This window comes from Colius striatus, chromosome 12, assembly GCF_028858725.1.
Source record: "Colius striatus isolate bColStr4 chromosome 12, bColStr4.1.hap1, whole genome shotgun sequence".
Lineage (NCBI taxonomy): Eukaryota > Metazoa > Chordata > Aves > Coliiformes > Coliidae > Colius > Colius striatus.
The window spans coordinates 12,939,552-12,962,280 of NC_084770.1; the positions used below are offsets into that span (position 1 = coordinate 12,939,552).

Consider the following 22,729-nt stretch of genomic DNA (forward strand, 5'->3'; position numbering starts at 1 on the left):
AACCACCAAGAAACACTTGACCATATCTTAACTATTTCACTGAAACAGATCTCCAGTGTGTGGGAAGGTGGATACGGGAGAGAGAAAAAGGCCTTTTGCTTACAAAACCCATTAAGCCACCACACTTGAGCCTAGTTGTGCTAGTTAGGAGTAATCAGAATTCAGTTAGGCCAGCAACGCTGAATTTTTTGCTCACAAAGCCACCTTCTCTTGTATGCAGTAAAGGCAATATGGCAAGGAAAAGCTATAAGAAAAATACTTCTCCTAGTAGAAGCTGCACTTCAACAAGGAAAAAAAGCACACTACTAGACCTACAGCAGTTCTTGTTTAGACCCAGACATACCATTGCACAGGAAGATGCCAGTGTAGTTTAAAAAGCTTTAACAAGACATTATCCTTCAGCAACCTGGTAAATACCAAATTAGATTTCTTCTCTCCCTCCCCTCAATAAAATATCCTCAGTTATGCACCATATGTAATGCTGACAGTGCAAAGAACTTCAGATTACCACACAACAAAACTATGTTCCAAAACATAACACTCACCACAGGAAGAAAGACTTGGAAACAGTTTCCTTATGTAAGCAAGTTATAGCTTTGTTTAATAATTCAGCAGTTCTGATGTCAATATTATTCATTAATCTCTGTAGGTTAAAAGAATGTTAAACTGCCAATATACTGATTTCAAAGCCAGTTTGGGTCCAGATGCTATAGTTACTTTCATAAGCACAGAATCCAAGCTAGTAAATCCTGCTAACAAAGACATTGTTCTAGACACAATCAGCTCATGTATCTTTATATCGTATTAGCAGAACCAAGTCTGTACTACAAGGACACCTGACTGCACAGCTCATGCTGTCAGGACTCATCAGCTCCAGCTTAGTACTGCTCTTTCCATGACAGGGTTTCTAGGCCACATACCATAGAGAAGGAGAAAGCCTTTTTGTCAGGCCAAACACCAGCTCTGAACCAGTCCCATGCTCCTACTAGCTCTGCAAGACTGCAGGGAACTGGTGCTATCAAATGCTAACTGGTGTACAGGTGCTCTAAAGAGTCAAGGAAATTGGCACCAAATTAAAATTAAGCACTGTTAAACTAATCTCAGGTAGCTGAACATACCCACAGAGCATTCTAGCCACTAGCTCAGGTAAACATGATGTTTCATCCCCAGAGGAAGATAGACTTTCCAAATACAAAACCATCTAAATAATCTTCCACCACATGCATATTGAAATAGGGTATTCAGAAAGCTTACAAAAGATTTCTTACTTTCCAAAAGTAGTAGAAAAGTTAACTGTGTAACTGGCTTACCTCATAATACTGTTTTTCAGCTTTAGGGGAAAGCTGCTGAATAAATATTCACAGTTTTAATGACAACATGAGACTAGTACTACCTCCACTTTGAACAGTGAGCTCATTTTCTACTACCATTGCACTACTGAATCAAAGGCTTAATCGACGTTAGCATCATTTTATTATGAGTATTCAAACAGAGCCATCTCCATACCACTCTCTCCTCATTATTTCTAACATGAAAATACACTGTGAAAATACGTTGCTCTTGAGGAGAACAAGGAGGTGGAAAATCCTATCCAGTAAGTCAGCATCATCTTTAGCCTTCAAAAGGACTTCAGAAGACATTGAGGAATATCAGCTTGAAGATGTCTCCATTCTTGCTGGAAAAAAGACAACTAACCCCAACATAAGGGAAAACAGAGTCTGGACATCTGCTTATATCTACAGATGTGCAAACACCACCAAAATATAGATGTCTTCTAATACAGTAAAAATATCTAACTTTCTTTTTGAAGCAGTAAACATTGATCCAAAAAAGTTCCAAGTTACCTGTGGCAAAGACATTCCTTGAATAGAGAGGAAAGAAGCTACTCTGAATTATGTCCACATTCTAAAATGTTGGACTGTACCATGTTTGAACAAGTTTATCCTAGAAAAATTCATTTCTTAATCTATACAAGAGGCACCTATGCTGAACAGCAAGCTAAACAAAGATTTTTTTCTTTTTTTTTTTTTGCAAGGTCAGATGAGCTTCATCTGCCCAATATTTTATCTTATCTGCAGGTGAGTATTCCTAAGGCAATACTAACAGGAGAAAGCAAAATGTTTATTTAACGGCTCCAACATACAGCATGACAAAAAAAACGCATTTAATTAGGTTTTAAACTTTGAACAGCATTTAAAACAGTATCACTTCTGTTCAGTATTTAAGCATCTGTTAAATTTACCATCTGCAACTACAAATACCTATCAACTTTTAGGAACTAACAACCCAAAACTGAACTCTGGAGTACATCCTCACTTGTGAGGCAGCTCACTGAAACAATAGTAATACTTTAGAGGAATAAGTACTACAAACACAAAGATTCCTGCTTTTGAAACAGTACAGCAGCACAGAGATCTCTGAACTCATGTCAATAATAAATTATCAATTAAATTGTTATGATTGGCAGACTAGTCAGGCCTATAATGAGAAGGACAACTACACTAATCAACTGAGTAGGGACCACTTAAGGTTCTAGATCAGTTAAAAATGAAACCAGTAGCATTCTCTAGCCATTTCAGATTCAGTGAAAGACTGAAATTAGAACAGATGCAGGGAAGGAGTGAAACACACACACATTTTCCTTTACACTTCTGACACAAGGCAAAGTTGGAATTTATAGTCTAATTTTATGGAAAGAGGCTCCAACATACTATATCTGAATCCACAAAAGGTAATTATTCTCCCTATGTAAAAGTCAGCAATATGTATATACATGTGTGTGGATACGCATGCAACATCATACAGCTTTAACATGCCAAAAATACTTAAGAAAAAACTTGTCAAAGTCATTAGTAGTAGTTTATAATGTCTGGAAAAGTTTAGAACTTTTTCCATCTCTGTCAAGATGGAAAAGACTAACAGTCATTTCAGCAAAAACCATGTATTTACCAGGACAGAAGAAGAAATTGCTACTTCTATTTTAATTCTTCAATCTGACAGTTATAAATAGGTCAAGTTTAAGGACCAGTACTTTAGCTAATGATGGGATTTATCCCCACAGTGCTTCACAAGAACAGGTTGATATGACACTCTATAGCCTGCAATCAATAGTTCTGCTCAACCAGAATATAGATTCAAAATGAAGTAGAACTTTTTCTAATGCCAAACAGAAGCAAAAGCTATCTCTTAAGATACTGTATAGTATTAAAACATAGATTTCACTCTCGAACTGATGACAGCAATAGCCATATCCAGGGTTTACGTGCTTCACTTGTCCCCATAGAGCCAATTCAACCTCAAAGTGAGTTTTCATCTATTAAAAAGAACAAAAAGGCAGTACACCAGAACTTTATGTCTTCAAAGCTGCCCCAAGCCACTCTAAACATACTGACAGTTATTAGCTAACAATCCTTAGAGGAAAAAAAATTCTCCCCTTCCTTCCTCTCTTCAAGAACCTTCAACACTGAGACAGTTTAATTAAAGAGGCTATTGAAATTACTAGAGGAATCTGACACCTACACAGCTACAAGCAACAAATTTATTTTTGTCATGGTACACTTTTTCAGGAAACACTGCTACAGTCAGTCTCAAGGTCTGGGCTCGCAGGAAAAAAAAGACAAATGTACACTGCTTTATGCAAAAGTAAAAGAAAAACCAATTCAGAAATGCTGGTCATGTCAACCTAGATTGTCTGGGTTGGGCAATAATACGTAAAGCTCTTTGGAAGAATGATTTCAAATAACATTGGCTTTGAAATACTTCTGCCTACCTTTTGCTATGTAAAAAATATATCAAGTTCTCCTTAAGTAGTATTTAAAGTTCAATATTGAACTGACAAAACCATTTGATAGTCTTCAAATGATACTTACTTCATTTCCATGTTTCTGCAGAAATTCTATTTCCTGTTGTGTGAAAGTAGTCATTGAAATTGACTTCACTCTGTGGGGTGGATTCAAGCCCCGTCTAAAAGAAGAAGCAAGAAGTATTTAGTCAGTAGTCAGGAAATCTGTCATCAGTCACTTTTAACATTACAACCGGATGTCAGTGTGCACTCATTTTGCTACTGACATACAACTTCAGGCAGAATAAACTCATCTCAAGAATAACATTCAGCATTCAAAGTCAAATAATTGAGCTTTAGAGGAGACCAATGTTCACAACTACACATATAAACCCTGGAACTTTCTATGCAAATTTGTGAAAACATAGACAATTAAAAAAATCTTAATCTGCTTCTCCAAACTTGTTCACCCTTGCCTCTACCCTTCATCTCTCAATCTTGGGCCCCTCTGTTGTTGTGCTTTCCCTCCAACTTCTTCCTCACTTCAACCTATTCTTATTTTAACTTCTACCCAGTCACTAGATTCTTCAAGTCAAACTCCCCAGCTCAGGTTCTCTTTCTCTTGCCACAATCTATATTTCCTGTTTCCTCCCTACATCTTTTTCTAGTTTACTTTTTGCCTCTTCATCCACAGGTCTCTCTACCTCCTCCTCCCAAACACTATAGAAGTAGCAGCAACAGAGCTACGAGACAATGTTTTCATTGTGCTCTCAATGAGAGATGCTATTAGTAATACAATAAATTGAAACATCAGCAGCTCTGCCTTAAGCAAAGTTTTGCAGCATTCTCCCATCCACACCACAGGCCACTGCAGCGGGGCTAACAAACTCAGGTCATTTCTGCTGTCAAAGCCTGACATTGTCAAACCCAGTTCAGTCAAAATCTGCAAGCACAGAGAAAAATCCTGCTGAGTAACAGTGCCAGTATAAGAAAAAGCTTTCTTTCTTTTCAAGCCCTTCCTCTAAATACATGCTAACTACTGCTTTTGCCCACAAATACTTACAATTAAAATCAAGCCATGTTTTGCTCAAAGGAAACAACATTCCATCCCAGTATGCCAAACAGTGGAGACACCAAGTCAGGCACTACAACGGGCTTAGTTTAACACTCATGTTAAACAAGTCTGGATTTTTGCAATACTATCTTACAAAAAAATGAATAACCATTAGCTATGAGATATCAAAGGACAGAAGATTCTGTGGTTATTTATATGAAAACAAAGTTTCAAGAAAGGAAGTTGGAGGAAACTTTCCAGGGATGTAATAGGAGGCTAACAAATCAGCTGACAGAAGCTGGCTTTATTGCTTATATTTATTACTACAGTTTAACTATAAATCTTATTCAGATTGCTTTTAGAAAATAAAAATAATTAACATCACAAGACTAGTAGTTTTATTTAAACCCTGTGATTATTCTAATAACACTAACTATAAACTAAATTGTCATCCATCTATACAGTGCACAACAAAAATGTGATCTTCCAAATGTTAACAGCTCAGACTCAACTTTTAGAAAAAAATTTTAAGCACTTTGTCTATGTATAAGAGGGGAAAAAAAAAAAATTGTTGTGCATTTAGCTTGCAAATTCACCCTGACACCTGCATTCACACTGTATATAAGACAATTCTGATCCTGTATTAAACAAGTTTCCACATTTTTAGTTGAAAGTTATTTATTAGAACACTAGGTAGTGTTCTTACACTTAAGCTAAAACTTAGAAAACGTAGATTTAAGACATTCCGTGTTCGAAACACTTGGATAAACAGTTAATTGCATTTTGTTAACAACTGAAATTAACTGGACTATCTTAAAAGCAGAAGTCACATACAAATCTACTGGCATTTGAGAACTAATTTTACATAAAGCTAAATCTGAGCATCTAAAGTCAGACTCCATGGTTTTGCACCTCAACAAAAAGGCAGAAGTCTTATTAAGGTTAGTGAGAGAGGTTCCGAGACAGTTTATTCAATTCAACCATCTACAGTTTCATTTCCTGTCTCAAAATATGTTTAAATTCCTTGGTAAATGGAAATGAACAATTTAACATCTCATCTAGAAGTAAATCAAACCCACATCTGCACACAAATGAACACTTCCTAAAAGGCTGTATTATCTTAAACTTATTTTGAAGTAAATACTCATTTTAAAATAACTTTTAAAACTCTGTAGGAGCTCTATGCAGTTAAAATTCATTGTTTCCGTGCTTGTACTAGGTTTGGTTGCTTAGGTTTATTTTTCTCATTTTTTTTTAATAACATACCTTCTTAGTCTGTGCATGTGAGTAATCACAGTTCACTAAGCAGCACAGCAGAATTACATATGAAGTGACAGCACAGTTGGCATCCACCTGGCATTTCATATATATACCTTCTATCCAATATTATTACATGGCAATCCCTATGCCTTGCTCTTTCAGTAAATATGAGTAGTTTTGTCTACCTTAGGTGTTCAATTTATTCTCCTATTAAGAATTCTCATGTGCACTGTTCAATAGTTGCAACCTACTTCATGACTATTCTAAAAGCGAGAATTAGTCACTAACACGTTTTTCAGCATAGCTAGTATATCTAAACTTTCACAGTAGCTTCTACTGGAAAATGATACTTATTGTAAAAATAAGTACTATACTGTACCTGCCTTGGCAATTTAAATGCAGTTCACAAGTTACTTTAGCAGTACATATGCTACACGGATCTACTAAAGCTCTTCAAAGCCTTTACATCAGCAAAGATATATCTTCAGTTAAGCAGCAATAGTAAATTTATCTAAAATCATAGGACAACATTTTGTCTAGTCTAACTAGAGATTTCCTATATGCCCCTCTCTCCAGTGAAGACTGCTCTAGAGTTTTAAGGTTCAAGTTATGAAGTTCCCCCGTTTGCACATTATTTCAATGATGTGGGACAAGACAAATTCTCATTTCTTTTACACTCTTCTGCTAAAAGAGGAAGATCTATCCCACTCCTAAATGTCAGATCATAACACAGGAGTGTCAGATGTCTCACATCATGAAAGAGAGCATATCACCACATCAGTGGTCCAGGAAGAGTGGAAATTCTGAACATAACTTTAATAGCTATAAATATTAACTGTCAAGCTGCAGTTTTATATATACAAGTATTTTTATTGTTTGTTTAATACAGCAAGGGATGGGGGGAAGTCTCCAAAAAGCACCCTCTGATGCTAATGCAGTGTAGTAAGTCAGATTAGAACAAGAGATTGAATATAAGAGGCTGCATTATACAGATACAAATACAACCCAGAACATATGCATTACGTTCCTTAGAAATCATTCAAATATAGGATTTTAGCTGTTCTAATGGTAGAAACAAAGTAATTTAACTGGCATGGGCCCCTTTCAATAGCATTATCCTCATGAACTGACTAGAATCTCCCTAAAACAGAACAGCTGTGAGATTTATGAAGCAGAAGTCAAGAACCAAGCCTAAACACAAAAGCTACTCTTAAAATTCTAAGATATTTTATACCCTTCCTTACCTACATAAATTACTTGATGACCCAAATGATTCACAAACAACTCATCTACATATGGGGGAAGCTTACTGGTAGTCAGCCAAGTACAATTATCCCTATGAGGAATTAGCAAACCTTCTTTATTATAGGTAAAGCATATCTACCACTTGCTTTGGTTTTTTTCCCACGTATTTGACAATCACTTTGCACAGTTCTAATGCTTTAGAGTACTCCCTATTTAATTGGAGACAAAAAATATATAAATACTTAGTCCAAATTAATAACACCTAAGTTTAAATTGACTCTGAACAAATATTTGCAACCTGCATTTATACCATGGTACCAGTTACTCCTTTCTCTACCACAAAATATCTAAGGAAAACAGCAACCAAACATTACCTCAGCACTTATTTCAGATTGCAGCCATTTCCCAAGAGGCCCTTGGGAAAGAGGACTGAGTAAGACTATTCTGCCATCTGCATTTACCCAGCACACCATAGCTACAACATCCCACATGTAGATCCCACTGCCAACTCTTCATGCTCACCAAAGGTTAGTTCTGTGCAACAGCAGTGTGACCAGAACTTACAGCTCTGTGAGTATCCTCCACTGACCCTCCATTGAATCAGCCTGAGTTTCTAGTGACACAGCCTATCACAGGGGCAGCTATGATAACATGTGCAGAACATGAGATCTGTTCTTCACAGAGCCTTGTTAAAACCGGTGCTCTCACAAACAAAGGAAGCTTTAAGGCTGCTGACACAGATACTCAAGTCTGGCAACTGAAACATGAAACATTCAAAATACTGTCAATGAGCACTGAACATTTGTTACTAACATAATTTAGTAGCAAATTATGGTTGAACTTGTGATCGTTGGCAGAGCAGCCATTCCCACATTCAAACAAATGTCAGCAAAGTTGTCTGCAAAGGCCAGGGCTGAGTGAGACGGGAAAAATTTAAAAGAGTAGACTCTGCTAGACTAGAGGGTCAGTTCCATGGGAGGACTGGTGGGCAGATGGCCACTCAATACTGCTAGTGTCCCCTAGTATCAAATTTTAACAGGATCTCAACCCTAAGCCAGCAACATCTGATCCTCTACGAGGCAGGAAGTGAATGAGACAAGTCAAATGCCAAGCCATCATGGCGCTCCCTACACTCTCAGGCTTCTGGAAAACAAGCTTTACAAAACCCAATGTCACAGCACTCATTATCTTTTCTATGTTATTGTTACTAGCAAAAAAGAATATAAGCAGCACTGACCATTCCTGATACTTGTAGACCTCCCTGGAGACCCTCCACCATCTCACAAGCTCATTTATTTTTAACTGTAGAAAGGCTCACATGCACATTTAGAAGCACAGTCAAGGTTAATTTAACTTTTTTCTTATGAAAAAAAAGCAAACGTTCTTTCTGTAGCATTCACTGTGGTATAGACATTTTGTCTCCAGTCGTAACACCAAAACCAAGAAACAGAGTAATGTAGGAAATACCCTTTAAATATATATATCTACAGGCAAATAACATATGGAGCCATTTTCCAAACATGCTCCAAAGGAAAAGAAAAAAGAAACAAAAAACCCCCCTGGAAAGTCATGTCAGCACAATCAGAACCACCTTCACTCTTAAAACTGTTTATTTAGACCATTTTAATTTCTGCAAAACTTCTTTGAGGAAAGGGACAATAATTTACTACCATTACACAGAGATTTCTTTTGTACTTTGTTCCTAAGTATCTGCTATCAAATACTCCAGTATAGCTGACACAGAAGGCCCTTACACAGGAAAATTTTAAATTGAAAAGTTTAACTAGGAATATTATGAGCCACCAAAAGAAGGTCATGTGATTTATTCCAATGAAATGGCATTGGTAAGAAATGGCATAAAAGGGCTTTAGCAGTCTCTACAGTAACTATATATTCTAAACATTCTTTGTTCTTCCTTCCTGATAGAAGCCAGAAGCACAAACATCTAAATAAGAGACTTCCTCAGTAAGTTCATATGGAGAGAGTGAAGCGGGTAGCAACAAGTGAAAGCTTAGGAGTGTCTAATTCTCACATCAGTAGATATTAAAAAGATTACATTTTTAAAAAATCAATAATACAAAACTTAAGGAAGTGTACTCTTAGTCAAAAATGAGTATTTTCCATTTGAGAATATAAAAACACTTTATTTTTATGAAACTTAGGAAGGGGCTGACCAGGCGTGGTACAGAAGTGCTTGAAAGAAAATATACACGTCAACAGCTGAGAAGCAAGACAAAGAGACACTGGTAAGACAAAAAAGGACATCACTGTCATCAGGACACATAGCAGTATCAGAAACACAACAGACATAGCTACCAACATAATCCTTTGTCAACATTTCCCAAGAATGAGTTTAGCTACAATAAAGAGTTTGCTGGTTTTGTATTGCTGTAATCCTTGACCTGAGAAGACTGCTCCTTTAGAACATCTCCCACTCTCGGGGAAGAAATTACTGTGTGTATATTTATTCATATCCCATATTCTTGTCCAACATCAGGAAGATGAAATAGGCACATCTTGTGTGATAATTCTCCACATAGAGAATTTAAACACAGAGGACAAGCAAAGGTATTTTAAAAGGAAGCCACTATCCACATCATAAACTTTCTCCTATGTGCACCATTTTGCACAACAAAAACTCTGCCCTGGTAAACTCAATCCGATGAGAAGACTTAAAATCTAGGTATTACAGAAAAGTACTTTCTTTATTTTATTCCTCCTTTTAATTTGACAAGATGCACTTTCAACATTAAAGCCAGAAACAGACCCTTGTAGCAAAGACACTAGTTCCCCATCACATTTAGTTGTACTTGATCAAGCCAGACATACTATTTTTGGAAACAGTTCAGAAAATGTTAATTTTTTTTTTTAACCAAAACCTAGCAATAAGTAGTATCGTTTTCTTTCCACACAGAATCCTTAGTGGAAATTAAGGATGGAGCCAGAGTGAAGATTTTAGGTTTAAAAAGACTGTCCATGCCAGGACAATGAATAAACACTTCAGAAAACTTGCCTCCCCAAAAAAAGTTAGATTTCAGACTGTAAAAGTTGAGAGTTAACTATATCTAGCACAATATGCCTGTCTAAGATGACACAAATGTTAGCAACCACTTTTAATCAATTGAGAAACGTTTCTGAAGGATTTTTGTTTATGTACTAGCATTTTCATCTTGCATTAGGCACTTCATACTTGAGAAAACTGTCTACTTGACCTCAAGAATACTACCTGTACCAGATTAGAAAAAAAAATAATTAAAACAAGAAGCAATGGAATTCATTCATAAAACAAGATAAAGTAATAAGATTATTAAAGTCTTATAGTAAAACAAGTATTATGAGGTAGAATACAAGCAGCCATTAACAACTATAGAAGCAGAAGTACTTTTACACTTATTTGCCATTATGTGGTTTCTTCCCAAGTCATTTCCCTCTACTGTGGAATTCTACCATGAAAAACGTTGGAAATAAACAAGTTATGAAGGACTACTCTGATAAAAGTGCTACAAATAACAGTTTCTGGTTATGAAACAGACATGACCTACCTCTAAACTGTCTCATCACTAACAAAAATATCCCACTGGTTATGTTCCAAGGTGTTGACCAATATGTGTGATCTTGCACTCACAATTTATGAAAGCATTTTCAAGTCAACACGAAAGAATGAGCCCAAATTTACTTCAGAAGAAAGCTTCAAGTGGTCTTAACAGTCCTTTACAGTCTTTTACTCCGGCTTTAAGTGTAGGTGTTACTAGCTGCAACAGCTAAAAATGTTGTTTGTGGCTTCTTTTTATAGCAACACAAAAGCACTGCATATTTAGAAGGAAAGAGCTATTTACATTTTATTAGAATACCAATACACAACTTTTCTTTGGAAAATGTCTTCTTTTTTGAAGCATGGTAACATCCAAGTGATGGCCAACTTAACAGCAAGTGACAGCTGTCCCCTGCTTACTAACTGTTTCACTGCAGCATGTCCGTCCTTTTGGTTACTGTAATGTGGACTACGGACTTTAGTAGTTGGTATCTCCCAGCCAAAAGATAAAAGGAACAAATCATACTGATACCATGCTAAGCATCACTCATGATATATTTGTCTATTAAGGTTAAGAAATCTGAAAAATAAAGGAAAATATTCTCATGGAGCAGTTTCATCATGCTGTCAGTTTAACCAGCAAGAACATGTGCAACCATTAAATAAGCTCTGTGCAGCAGCTTAAAATAGTTTCACATGCCAGCACAAATAACAGTTTGCTAACAGAGCAAACAATAGCCAGAGCTGGCTGGTTAAGCAGCATGTATATGTCAAGAACTAGAGTCTTTTTTCAGTTCTACAACCTGAATGTATTTTCTGTATTTGCGTAAAGCCTGTTCAAGAGTCTACAAAAAGCGTAATAAGAAAAAAACCTAAGGTTAGGTGTCTATCAGTATAAAAGGCAGTTTGTTCCAGGTAAATTCAGCACAGAACTAACATACTTGCTTTGTTTTGAATTTCAATGTAATTATCAACTTTGTTCTAAAACACCAGACTTGACTTGGAAGGCCTCTGTGGGATACTTAGCTCGTTTTAGTAAAGGGAGAGAGATTAGTTCAGGCTCCTGGATACCTTTTATGAACTCAAAGACTTACAAACACAAACCTGTATCCTTTGACATAGTACTTATTACTTACTTTGACCACTCTGATTCTGCTCCATTCCATAAGCACAATGCCGCAAAAACACAAACCAGCAAAAGAGATTTAACTACAAAAACAGTAACACTAAAGACAGCAGGGAACTTTCCCACAAGTTAGATGTACATAACTGAAATTCAGAACTGACTGACCTCAAGGCTTAGTTTCATACACACTATCTTGGAGGAGGAAGGGTGGAAAAGGGAGGAGTAGTGAGGAGGCCCATGTAGGAATGAGGAACAGGAAAAATGCAATCGGCTTTATCAGAGCCAATGCCTTTCCAAGGTTTATATATATAGTTTGTAGGAAGTAACAGATGCAAAAAAAAAAAAAAAAAGCTTCTATTACTTTTTTGGTCAAGTCTGTTAAACTATTAAGCCTAGAGTTTATCCTCTAAATTAAGAGTTTGGAGAGTTGTCTTACAAACTACTGTGGAGTATAATTTGATACACAAAAGACTAGGCTGGCGACTTAATGTTATAGTAAGATTATGAACATCAAACTCGATATTCACGACAGAGTTAATCTCCCCACGTCTTCTTCGCTGTCATGAAAGTGAGCTGTTCAGCCACGTGCCCCCTTTCCAAAAGTATTCCCTGAACATTTGTTTAGTTAACCACACTTCCAACGATTTCCAGGGGGGTGGCTGGAGATGCTCCCCTCTGCCGGAGCCTGCCATAGGCAAGCGCTTACACTCCCTACGTGCATGGGAACACCTCCCAGGGAATAGACGAACTCCGGACTGCCGCTGCCCACCGGCCACGCTCCGAGCCCCGCTCACACACCTCCGGCCCGCAACCGTCACCCCCAGACGACAGGCTCCGACAGGGATCTTTAGCGGCTGCCCTCGCGAAAACCGCCCACCCGCCCGCTTGCTGTCCCCTCCCCCTCCCCGGGAAAGCCCCCCGCCCGCTCCGCTCCGACGTGGCTGACCCAGCGGCCCGGCGCTGCCGCGCGGCAGGAGAAAGGGCACAGGCGAGGGGAGTGCGGCGGCTGCGGCGGTGCCAAAGGCGCCGAGGCGCTGCGTCCCGCGTAGCGGCTCGCTTCGCCGCCGCCCCAGCAGGCGCGTCTGCCGGCGGCGAGGAGAGCCCGGCCTGGGGCGGAGGTTACCCCGCCAGGACCAGGGCTGCCCTCCCTCTCCCGAGCCGGCCGGAGGGATGGAGCCGGAGGTCCCCGCCGCCCGCACTCACAGGATGCCGGAGCAGGAGGTGCACACGAAGCTGCCCACCGTCATGTCGGTGTAGGTGGGGCCGCGCTGGTCGCAATCGAAGCACTTGCGGTTGGGCGGGAGGCTGCTCATCTCCCGCAACAGCTTCAGGTGCTTCTCCTCCTGCTTCCGCTTGGCGCTCGCGGCCATGGCCCCGCCGGCGAGGGGACGGCCCAGCACGGCGCCGGGCCCCGCTCACACCCCGACGGCGGCGGCGCTCCGGGGCCCGGCCGGCGGGAGAGGGGGCTGGGGCGGGGGGGGAAGGAAGAGGAGGAAGGGGCGGGGAAGGCAGCCGGCGCCCGCCGAGGAGCCGGGGCGGGAGCGCGGTCGCTGCTGACGCCGGCCGGCGGCACCGCGAGAAAGGGAGGGCGGGAGGGGAGGGGAGCGGGCCGGGCCGCGCCGCGGAGGAGGCCGGCGGCAGCGCCGGGCCCGGGACAGCTGAATGACGAGCCCGGGCGGAACCTGCGCGACACCTTTATGAGATCAGAGAAGGAGATGGCGGCGGCGCCGAGCGCACTCGCCGGCGGCAGCGCCCCCTCTCGCGCGGGAGGTCGCACTCCCCTCCCGCCGCGACCCCGGGCTGGGGGCGGGGCCTCCGGCGGGGCCGTGTCACCTGGCGTGACCCAGCGGGGCGGGCAGAGGCGCGACCCCGCAGAGCAGCAGTGCCGTGGACAGTGCCGGCGGGAAAACCTCTGCGAAACGTACGGTTCGCCCCTCGTGGGGCAGGAGGGGTTCGCCCCGTCCCCGCGGTGTGTTTGGGGCGGGCAGTTACTCCGCTCCTGGCCCGGGGTCAGCGCAAGGCGCGGCCCTTGGGGGCTGCCCAACGGGCGCCGTACGGCCCTCAGCCCCGGGCCGTGAGGCGGGCTCGGGCCGGCTGTGGAGAGGGCTCCTTGCCGTCGAACACCAAAGACCGCCCTCGCCCCCACGCTGCCTGTGCACCTCTAAATTCCCCTCGTCTCCCAAAAGCCTAACACTGCCGTTGCGGAGACTCACGAGAGCAGGGTCTGAGGTGAAAGTAGGCCCGTGTGAGGCTCAGCAAAGCCTCGCTAAACCTCCTCGTCACAGGCATTTTCCAAAGAGCTGACAGGGGTAACTGCCAGGGGATGGGCTGGTGCCTGTGGTGCTTCACGAGGGCTCAGTGGGAATTGTCAGTGTGATTCTTCCAAGGCAGCGGTGTTGTGAGAACATTGTCATAGGCCTCTGTGGGTTTTGTTTTGTGACGGAGATGAAAAGTGCACAGTTTCCCCTTGGGATTTTGGCCGTCGGTGCCGGACTGGACACTCCTCATCAAAGGAAAAGAAACAGCCAGCAGTCACGTATGTATGCTGATATCCTTGAGGAGCCCTTGGCTCTGGCTTCAACTCAGATCTGCCACTGATCTACAAAATACTTGTTTGTTCCTTACAGAAGTGCCTAAAGGAATATATTTCAGCAGCACGCAAAAACCATATAAAAAAAAAAAAGAGATCGGCATACTTTTAATTTGGTGATTTAATTTGCAAAACTGCCTGGCAACACTGTGTATGATTAAAATCTTTAAAGGTTTAATGATTCCCAGTGCAATGTACTTAGGGTCAAGTTTTGCACCTCTGACGTCAGTACATATGTTAGCTCTAGATTTTGTAGCAGCAAGATCTGATCTGTATTTTCCTCATAGTTTTAGTTAAACAAATCTGGGACGAGGTGTTCAGCATCAATAATTTGGCGATTTCTCCTCTGATTTCTCTGGATATGTTGATTTACATTACCTGATGGACCAGTCCTAGGTTTTAAACCCAGAGTACAACGCACTGGCCTCAAATTTTTCTAATACAGATGGCAGGAGCTGTTCATACTGAAAAACAAACATAATCATTAAATAATCACAAACACTTAAATAGCATTCTTAAAAGTAAACACAAAATGGTTCCAGTCTTATGAGGACCAAATTTGCACTGCTTCCTCTATTTTTTCACTTCTCTCTGAAATGCTGATATCCTTGTTATTCAGGTTTCCTTTTTTTGACTTCTAAAAAACATGCAAACATTGGAGATTTGCCAGTGTTCTAAACAACCTACAGTAGATGACCTAAATTTCTAAAAAAACAAAAGTTTAAAGCTTAAAAAACAACTTTTTTTTTTTTTTCCTGGAATATACTTTGGATAGCAGTGATTTGCCACAACACTTGTAGCAGCATTGCTGTGTACCTTTGGGGTTTGTTTCAACGTGAGGCAAAGGGAAGCAAGAATGTCCAACTTAAACTGCTTGTGATTTGAATGTACTGACATGAATATCACCTAGGAACAGTTGTAAATAAAACCAGTAAAATTAAAGGTCTAACTTGCCATTGTCATTGAAGTTGCCATTGTCATGAAAATGTAGAACTGAGCTGCCAGGGAAAACAAACCCTTGTGCTGTTTAAGTCAAAGTTCAATAGGAACCTTATGGATTTGATGTTGCATTAGAGCATGCTCTGATTTGTTTAATGAAGAAGCAGTTCTGACATTATTTGTGCTGAGCACTAAGATGGGCTTATGCTAGAAATTACTTTTGTTAACAAAAATTTGTTTAGAAACCACTTTTTAAAAATACCAAGCCTCTCCATTCTATTTTATAAAGCAAATTTATCCCAGGAAAAGACAGAGTGAGACTTCAGAGGCTTGTGAGGATACTCTCTTTTAAAAATATCCATAAGCTCTGTGGGATTTGGGTTCTTCTAGAGACTGAGCACATCTGTTCCAAATCTCAGGTTCCTCTAAGCAAACATATAAATCTTACCAGTTCGTTTCCCATAGGAACCGGTGCTTGAGAAATAAAACTGCTATGTATAAACGTATGTGTTACACTGATGACACGTATAGGTCTGAAAACTGGCTACATTCACTTCCAGCCCTGTTTCACCTCTTTGCAAGTGATAACATAACTCGTGCTGCTCTTCCTCTCTCTCTTATTCTATTTTTTGCTGCTCACAGATAGCACTGGTTTCCTCTAAGCAGATGGCTTTTATTTTATCTAAATTACTAAGGGAAAAAACACCACAAATAATATAGAGGAATAAAAACTCTACTCTTCAGCTTTACTCTTAGGTTTTCTTTCTCCTGATTTCTGTTTCTCTAGGACCTGAATTTCCATTCTTACAGCTTCTCTATCTAAATTTGTTCTTCATTCTCTCCTCTTAATGACTTAGACTTTTGTGGTTGGAAATATACTGGCCAGCTGTTTATTCCAAAAGTGCTTAATCCCTGCTGCACCTGCCACAGATTTTAGCATTAAAATTAATTTCTTAACAAGGAGGTAAAACAATGATTTCTTATGCTTGCAATGTTTCTCTTTACATAAAAAACAGAACTTAAAAGTAAGCCCAGTCATGGATAATAATGTCTGAAAGGCACGGCTTCAGTAAGCCCTTAAATATGGGCTAATATGGGACCGAAAGAAACAAGAGTCTAAGAATGTACATTAGGGAGATGAATAAGACATTTTCCGTTTGTCACTAGGATTGAGGTCGGTAATACCCATTTTAAAGCAATTAACCCAGCAGGCTAAGTGACGTGAAAATTATCATGCTGAAAGACTAATGGGCTATTAAATCCATCTTGCTTCCCTAATGATGGGCATACAAAATTAATCCTGGGATTAGGTATATTGGATCTGTGGCAAACTGTTACTGCAATATTTGTATGTGAAGGGTTTTCTGAGAATGCTAAGGAAGAACACGGCAAGTGTCTCTGGCAAGAATGTTCATTGATATGCTCTGTAATGATTTGGTCAAGTGAGCATAAATCAGCGTGTCTGTGCCTGGCCTTGTTTAAGCAGTAGCTTTTTTTAATGAATGGATAAATTTTAGTTACAGATCAAAAGAAGAGAAAGTCATAGTAATGTTTAGATTATAGCACTGGACAATAGAGTAGTCCAGTGTAGCTCAACAGGAGGTTTTCATACGCAGGGAGGATGCTTCAGCAGACTGACTTTTTCCAAAGTTACAGGAATTTTTCATTTTGAAATTTTGGTGAGAAATTTTGGTAGCCGAGGAGGCATTATTCTCTCTTGCTTTCTAGCTTGGACAGTGATGTTGCAAGGTTATCAATATTTCAACCTTGCCCTTTTATTTGACACAGTTCTTGAATTTCCATCATGCCTTAAGTGCACAAGATCATATTCCAGTTTGTAATCACAGACTAGGCAGTGGAAAGAACATGCCAATATAGTCGCAGCGAAGGCACAACATCTGTCGTAGCAGTATCTTGTGCACAAGGTGAATGTATTTTTAAGTTTATCTTTATAGTACCTTTGTTTTTAGGGTATGTGCCAATATTTCTGTTGCTGATTTTTGTTTTTATAGTTCTATCATTATTCTGTAAGATCCTGTGGTTGAATGATGCCTTAAAAATTGTACCACAAATCACAGGACATTTTGTAAAATGATTGTTTCATGCATCTTTTCTGAGTAACATGCCAGAGGAGAGCAGAATTCTTTTAACTGAGAGAATATATTAATATTTGATCCCACAAACAGCAGCAGAAGAGTGATGATGAGCCATGTCACATTTCACTTTTGCTGGAACTGCCCATGGGGATATTAGTGATACACAAGGTAGCCTTGCGCCTAAGGTAGGAGAGAGAGGTTGTGGAACCAATATGAATAAAGCAAGAAGGAAGCAAACAAATGACCTTAGGAGACAAAGAGCTCAAAGACAGACCTTGATGGTGGAAGGATAGTTTAACTCTGTCTGACTTTTGGTTCTAAATCGGAAGGAGAGGCAGAATCTTTAATAGCTAATTAAGCCACCAGCAATTTCTGTTGTATTTGGCTAAATAAAGTACTAAACCAGGAAATGCCCCCACACTTTTCTGAACAGGAACATCCTAATTTTCACATGAACACAACTTCTTTCTTGACTTACAAATGAGAATTTAAAGCTTAGGATATTTTTGTCAAGTTCAGTTCTTCAGTATATTTTCCACTTGATGAGTATTTCCTGTTTTCTGTAAAACTCCCATGAGAATCAAGAGAGGCCTTTGTTCCTTTCCACTAAGGAATCTAAATTATTGATTAGTCAGTCTAATTTGTGGAAACTACTGTTGGTTAGTGCCGTCTTAGAAATGCCTTAGATCTGGCAAAGAGGATTACAGGTAATTTGAGAAGCATCTTTACTGAGGGAAACACAATATTAAAATAGGAGAAGTAATAGTTTAAACTAATATTCTCTTATTTGCCCATGCTTTAGAAGACTCACAAATTCTCCTTCAGACTTCCCTAAAACTTTTATTCTTTTAATAAACATCACCAGAGGGCAGATTTGGGGAAGGCTACAGGAGAATTGCCTGTTCTGAGCAAGCATCCTTCAGTGCTCATGGTAATCCCAAAGCAGTGTTTACGCCTGGAATCTCCACAGAGAAACCAGGTCCAAAATTTTCTAAGTCACCCTAAATATATGAAGAATGAAAAAGGTCAAATAGAAGGGAAAAGTGAGCAGAGTCTAAGATGCCAACACAAGCCACAAAATACCCATCATGCATCCCATTATCTGAAACTCCAAGATGGTAAATGAAGGACTCCAGTACACCAGAATCTTGTCTAATAGAGTTTTGTACACTAAGCTAAACAAATCAATAAAAATATATATTCATAATAATTCATAATGTTATATAGTCTAGTCAAGTGTCAGAATAAGTAAAAATTGTAGAAACATTCACTTGGATTTGAAGTGGCATGAAAAAGTACAGTACCTTAGAATAAAGCCATGGACATAAAATAGGGAAATTTGGGAAACAGAGCTTTCAGATGTCATTCAAACAGAAAAATAAAGAAAATAAGCTGTGTAATGTGAATATGGGAAAAAAGTTCTTCAGTCACCCTGTTTCTGATAGAAAATATTTTAGAAGTGGACTACAAAAGGAAACCTGATCCTTCAGATTCAGTGTAATGTTTTTCATTACTGTAATTTTTACATGCGAGATATTTCCACCAAGATTTTTCTCATGAATTCCCACAAATCTGTCTGTCCAAACTGCAGAGAGAAAGGCTTCATGACTGGTAGTATTAGTGGGTTAAAACTGAGAGCAGTAACAAGATGCACAAAAAACCCCCAGTGAATGTAGCACAGACTGGTGCCGTTGCAGTGAATAGATATGGATAATCCCTGGTAGCAGCAGATATCCTCTTAAGGGAGGTTTTCTGCAGGAGAAGCCTAATCTCAATTCATACATCAGAAAAATACTGCTAAAACTAGAAACATTTCAGCACATTCTCTCCATGTCATTTAGTTTGTATGTAAAAGGACAAATCCTCAAATTGTTGTTTAGAATATTTAACTTAACAAAGGAATCCCCTGACATTAAGGTCTCATGTACATTCTGCTGTACAGCAAGAACACCTGCAGTCTCTTGCCTTGAACTCACTGTTTTCAACATTGCAAGCCATACCTATAGGTTCAAACAGCTTAAAGAAATTAAGTATGCATTCTCTGCTCAAGTGGCAATGACAGGCATGTCTCCTTGAAACAATATATATGAATTTCAACAGAGAATCATAGAAATTGAAAGTTATTTGCAAATTACAAAACCTCTTTGTCAAGAGGGAAAGAGAAATGCTCATCAGCATGAGCCTTAACAAAATCAACTTGATATGAAAAAGCAGCTTTTTTTAGGACATGACAGGAATATTTAATATTTCCTGGTTACATGCTTAGATAAGTTTAGAAGGAAACAAACCATAAAAAAACAGCACAGCAAAAAAACCCAGAAACAAATTAACAATTAAGACATGGTGGGCATCATAATGTTCCACGTGCTGGTTTTTAGCAACTAGAATGCAGTCAGTGTTTAGAACACTATTGCAGCCTGACTAGAACAAAACCTTGTTTTGGTTTAGGTTTTTTGTTTCATTTGTGGACAAGGAAGTTCATGGAAGACAATAAACAAATACTCTGAAACAGCATTGTAAACAACAAATTTAGGATAATGTCTGGCCAGAGCAATAGCCTGATTATTAAAGAGCAGCATCTTACTGACAGACACCGGAATTTGAAGAATACAGCTCCTGATGTGCAAGAGATTATTAAACAAATGGAAAGAAAAATTAGAACAAGTTCCTCCAGACTATCATGGATGAGGAAATTGGCAGGGAAAAGGAGCCTGACCATAAATCATCATAAATATGGGAACAAAAGTATTACAGAAACTATTAGGTGCGTGTAGTATTTCATACAACTTGGGACCTCTAATCAAGTCTCTTGTTAGAATTTGTGACACTGAGAGTATAAATTCCTTATAGCCTTAAGTTTATCCTGACTATCCTAAATTACCAAATCTACATTATGAATCCATAGGAGGTTTTGCATCCTGCTCCTTTTTGTGTGGGGTTGTTTCACACCTCAGTATTTTACTACTTAAGGTGTAGCTTTCCAGTTTCTCAGGTTTGACATGTTCATAGACAGCTTATAAATATTGCTCTGATGCCGGCACTACCCTTCAGCCTCTGTTTCCTTCCCTGCATGCCCCTTTGTGCACACAGATAACCACCTAACTGAAACGTTGACAAGTGCAGGCGAGAGATAGAGGTGCAGTGAGGGGCTGCAGCTGCCATGCAGTTGGCACTGAGGGACACACCACAACCGGAGCAATTCAAGGAGTATGAGTGTATTCAGTCAAAAAGAAAACTAAGAAAAGTGATGGTTAACAGAGAAAGGTCTCACAGTAATTAATGAAAGGTTTCCATTGTTGCTGTCCTAGATGTTTGCCAGGGTGAACTCCTGCTTCACACTCCTACTCTTTTCACCATTGATATAGAGATCACTGTACAAACCCACCTTTCAAAGGGTTTAATTCTGTTTCATCCTTGTGATAAACTGAGCCCCTGACTGTCAAGGAATTTTCAGAGTATTGTCCACAATCTCAGCTTTGCTCTGAAGTACTGTGTGTTGTCTTTCTTTGAGCATTTTCTTTCTGAGCATTGCCAGGCAATGGCCGCAATTGCCCTCAGTCCTCTCTACAGCCAGTTTCATCCCTTTGTATAACAAAATCCAAGTAACTCTTTGTCAATGTGAACTCTTTGGAATCACCTCTTCATCTCGAAAGGATGTATTGTTTGCTTCAAAAATGGAAATTATGTTGAAGTATGAAAAGCATTCTTCACAGGTTTCAAAAAGAATCTTGCAAGAGTCATAATTCAGCTGTGGATTCTGTCACCAGCAGCAAATCTCCCGAAATAGATGAAATTTTTCTCTAGAAGAAAATTTTGAGCCTTATTCCAAAATTTTAAATACTTTCTTTTTATTATTAATACTTAGTTCCTGATGTTTTTTGATACTAGAAAATTATTAATATAGTACTCCAGTCAAAAATGTTGAAACTTGTTATTTTTAAATTGCCTGGCTTTATCTCTCACAAGGTAATGAGATCAACCAAATTAAATCTGATCCATGATCATCTCCTAAACACTTGATCTTACAGCCAAGCTTGCAGCAGGCAGTTGAAGTAACCAATTCAGAACTGACAAGTTCAACAAGCATCTTTCAAGAAAAAAAAACATTAAATAAATTACCTGCCTCTGAAAGCTGGAAACAATCACCAGTTTTGCTACTGGTGTAGACTTCCACAAGCTTCTGTGGCCTGGCCCACTGTTCATGCGGGGCACAGACACTATCAAGGAAGTAATCTCAAAGCTCACTTTGACATCATGTCTGAAGTTACAGGACTCCAGTGTCCGTGCAGATTCCCAGCAGCTGGGAGAAAAATATACAGTTGTATGGGTCTTGAAGTGAGACAACATGAGTATGTACATCTAGAGGAGGTGCATCCTACAGTAATAAAAGCAGCAATACAAACAATGATGAATTGCCGGGGGGATCTGCTAAGTGTCAGTGGCATTTTTTGGTTGTTTTTCTCCAGTATTGTCTCCTTGCCTGGCACATACAAGTTGTTGAACACATCTGCTTGTTTGAAAACCTTCTGAAACAGCATCACATGATTTGAGACAGAAATGAAATATTTAACATATATTTCTATTGCAAAAGAAGCATAAAAGCAAAACTGAACTCTATTCTGATACTACAAAAAGCAGAAGATGATAGGTAAATGACTCCAATCTAAACCCATTAGCCCCGCTATGATGAAAGCCCAAATTATGAAGGTATTCTACTAAGCTCTTTGCTGCAGTAGTTACTTGATGCAGGAGGGCTGTCAAATGGGTATTCAACCTTCAGGTGCACACTTTAAGATTAGGCAACCTTGCTTTTTTTTTTTAGTGGACTATAAAAAACTGTAATTTTGTGAACATTTTCCATTCCTAACACTTGTAATTAAAAAGAACAATGTCCATTAACATTCAACTAACACTCGACAAATGAAGCCATTTTCTCTCTGGACTTTTTTCCTCCTTGGAACATTCTCTGACATTGGAATTATTTCTACAATTCATTTTGTTACATTATCATCCTAAGCACTGATATATTTGTGAATAACTGAGAATAAAGCTGTGCCTCCTAATTCTTGCTATTGAAATTGTCATTAAAGTAACCACATTTCTTTA

At 39.5% G+C, this 22,729-nt stretch overlaps 1 protein-coding gene and 1 long non-coding RNA gene across 5 annotated transcripts in view; both read right to left on the reverse strand.

The window, feature by feature from the left end:
- AGFG1 (ArfGAP with FG repeats 1) overlaps nt 1-13,688 on the reverse strand; it is a 34,633-nt gene extending 20,945 nt beyond the window's left edge. For 2 of the 4 annotated variants that reach the window (XM_062005944.1, XM_062005943.1), the window contains exons 1-2: nt 13,202-13,688; nt 3,870-3,963 (exon numbers count right to left, since the gene is read on the reverse strand). In XM_062005944.1, coding sequence (XP_061861928.1) covers nt 3,870-3,963; nt 13,202-13,368 — 261 coding nt within the window. In that variant the 5' untranslated portion in view covers nt 13,369-13,688. The remainder of the gene's footprint in view (nt 1-3,869; nt 3,964-13,201) is intronic. The other 2 variants (XM_062005942.1, XM_062005941.1) reach the window with 2 other exon arrangements.
- Nucleotides 13,689-14,708: 1,020 nt separating this feature from the next.
- LOC133626480 (uncharacterized) lies at nt 14,709-22,195 on the reverse strand. The gene is made up of 3 exons (XR_009819547.1): nt 21,743-22,195; nt 21,009-21,423; nt 14,709-15,052 (listed from the first exon to the last, which is right to left on the reverse strand). It is a non-coding gene; the product is annotated as an uncharacterized LOC133626480 (long non-coding RNA).
- Nucleotides 22,196-22,729: the final 534 nt, after the last annotated feature.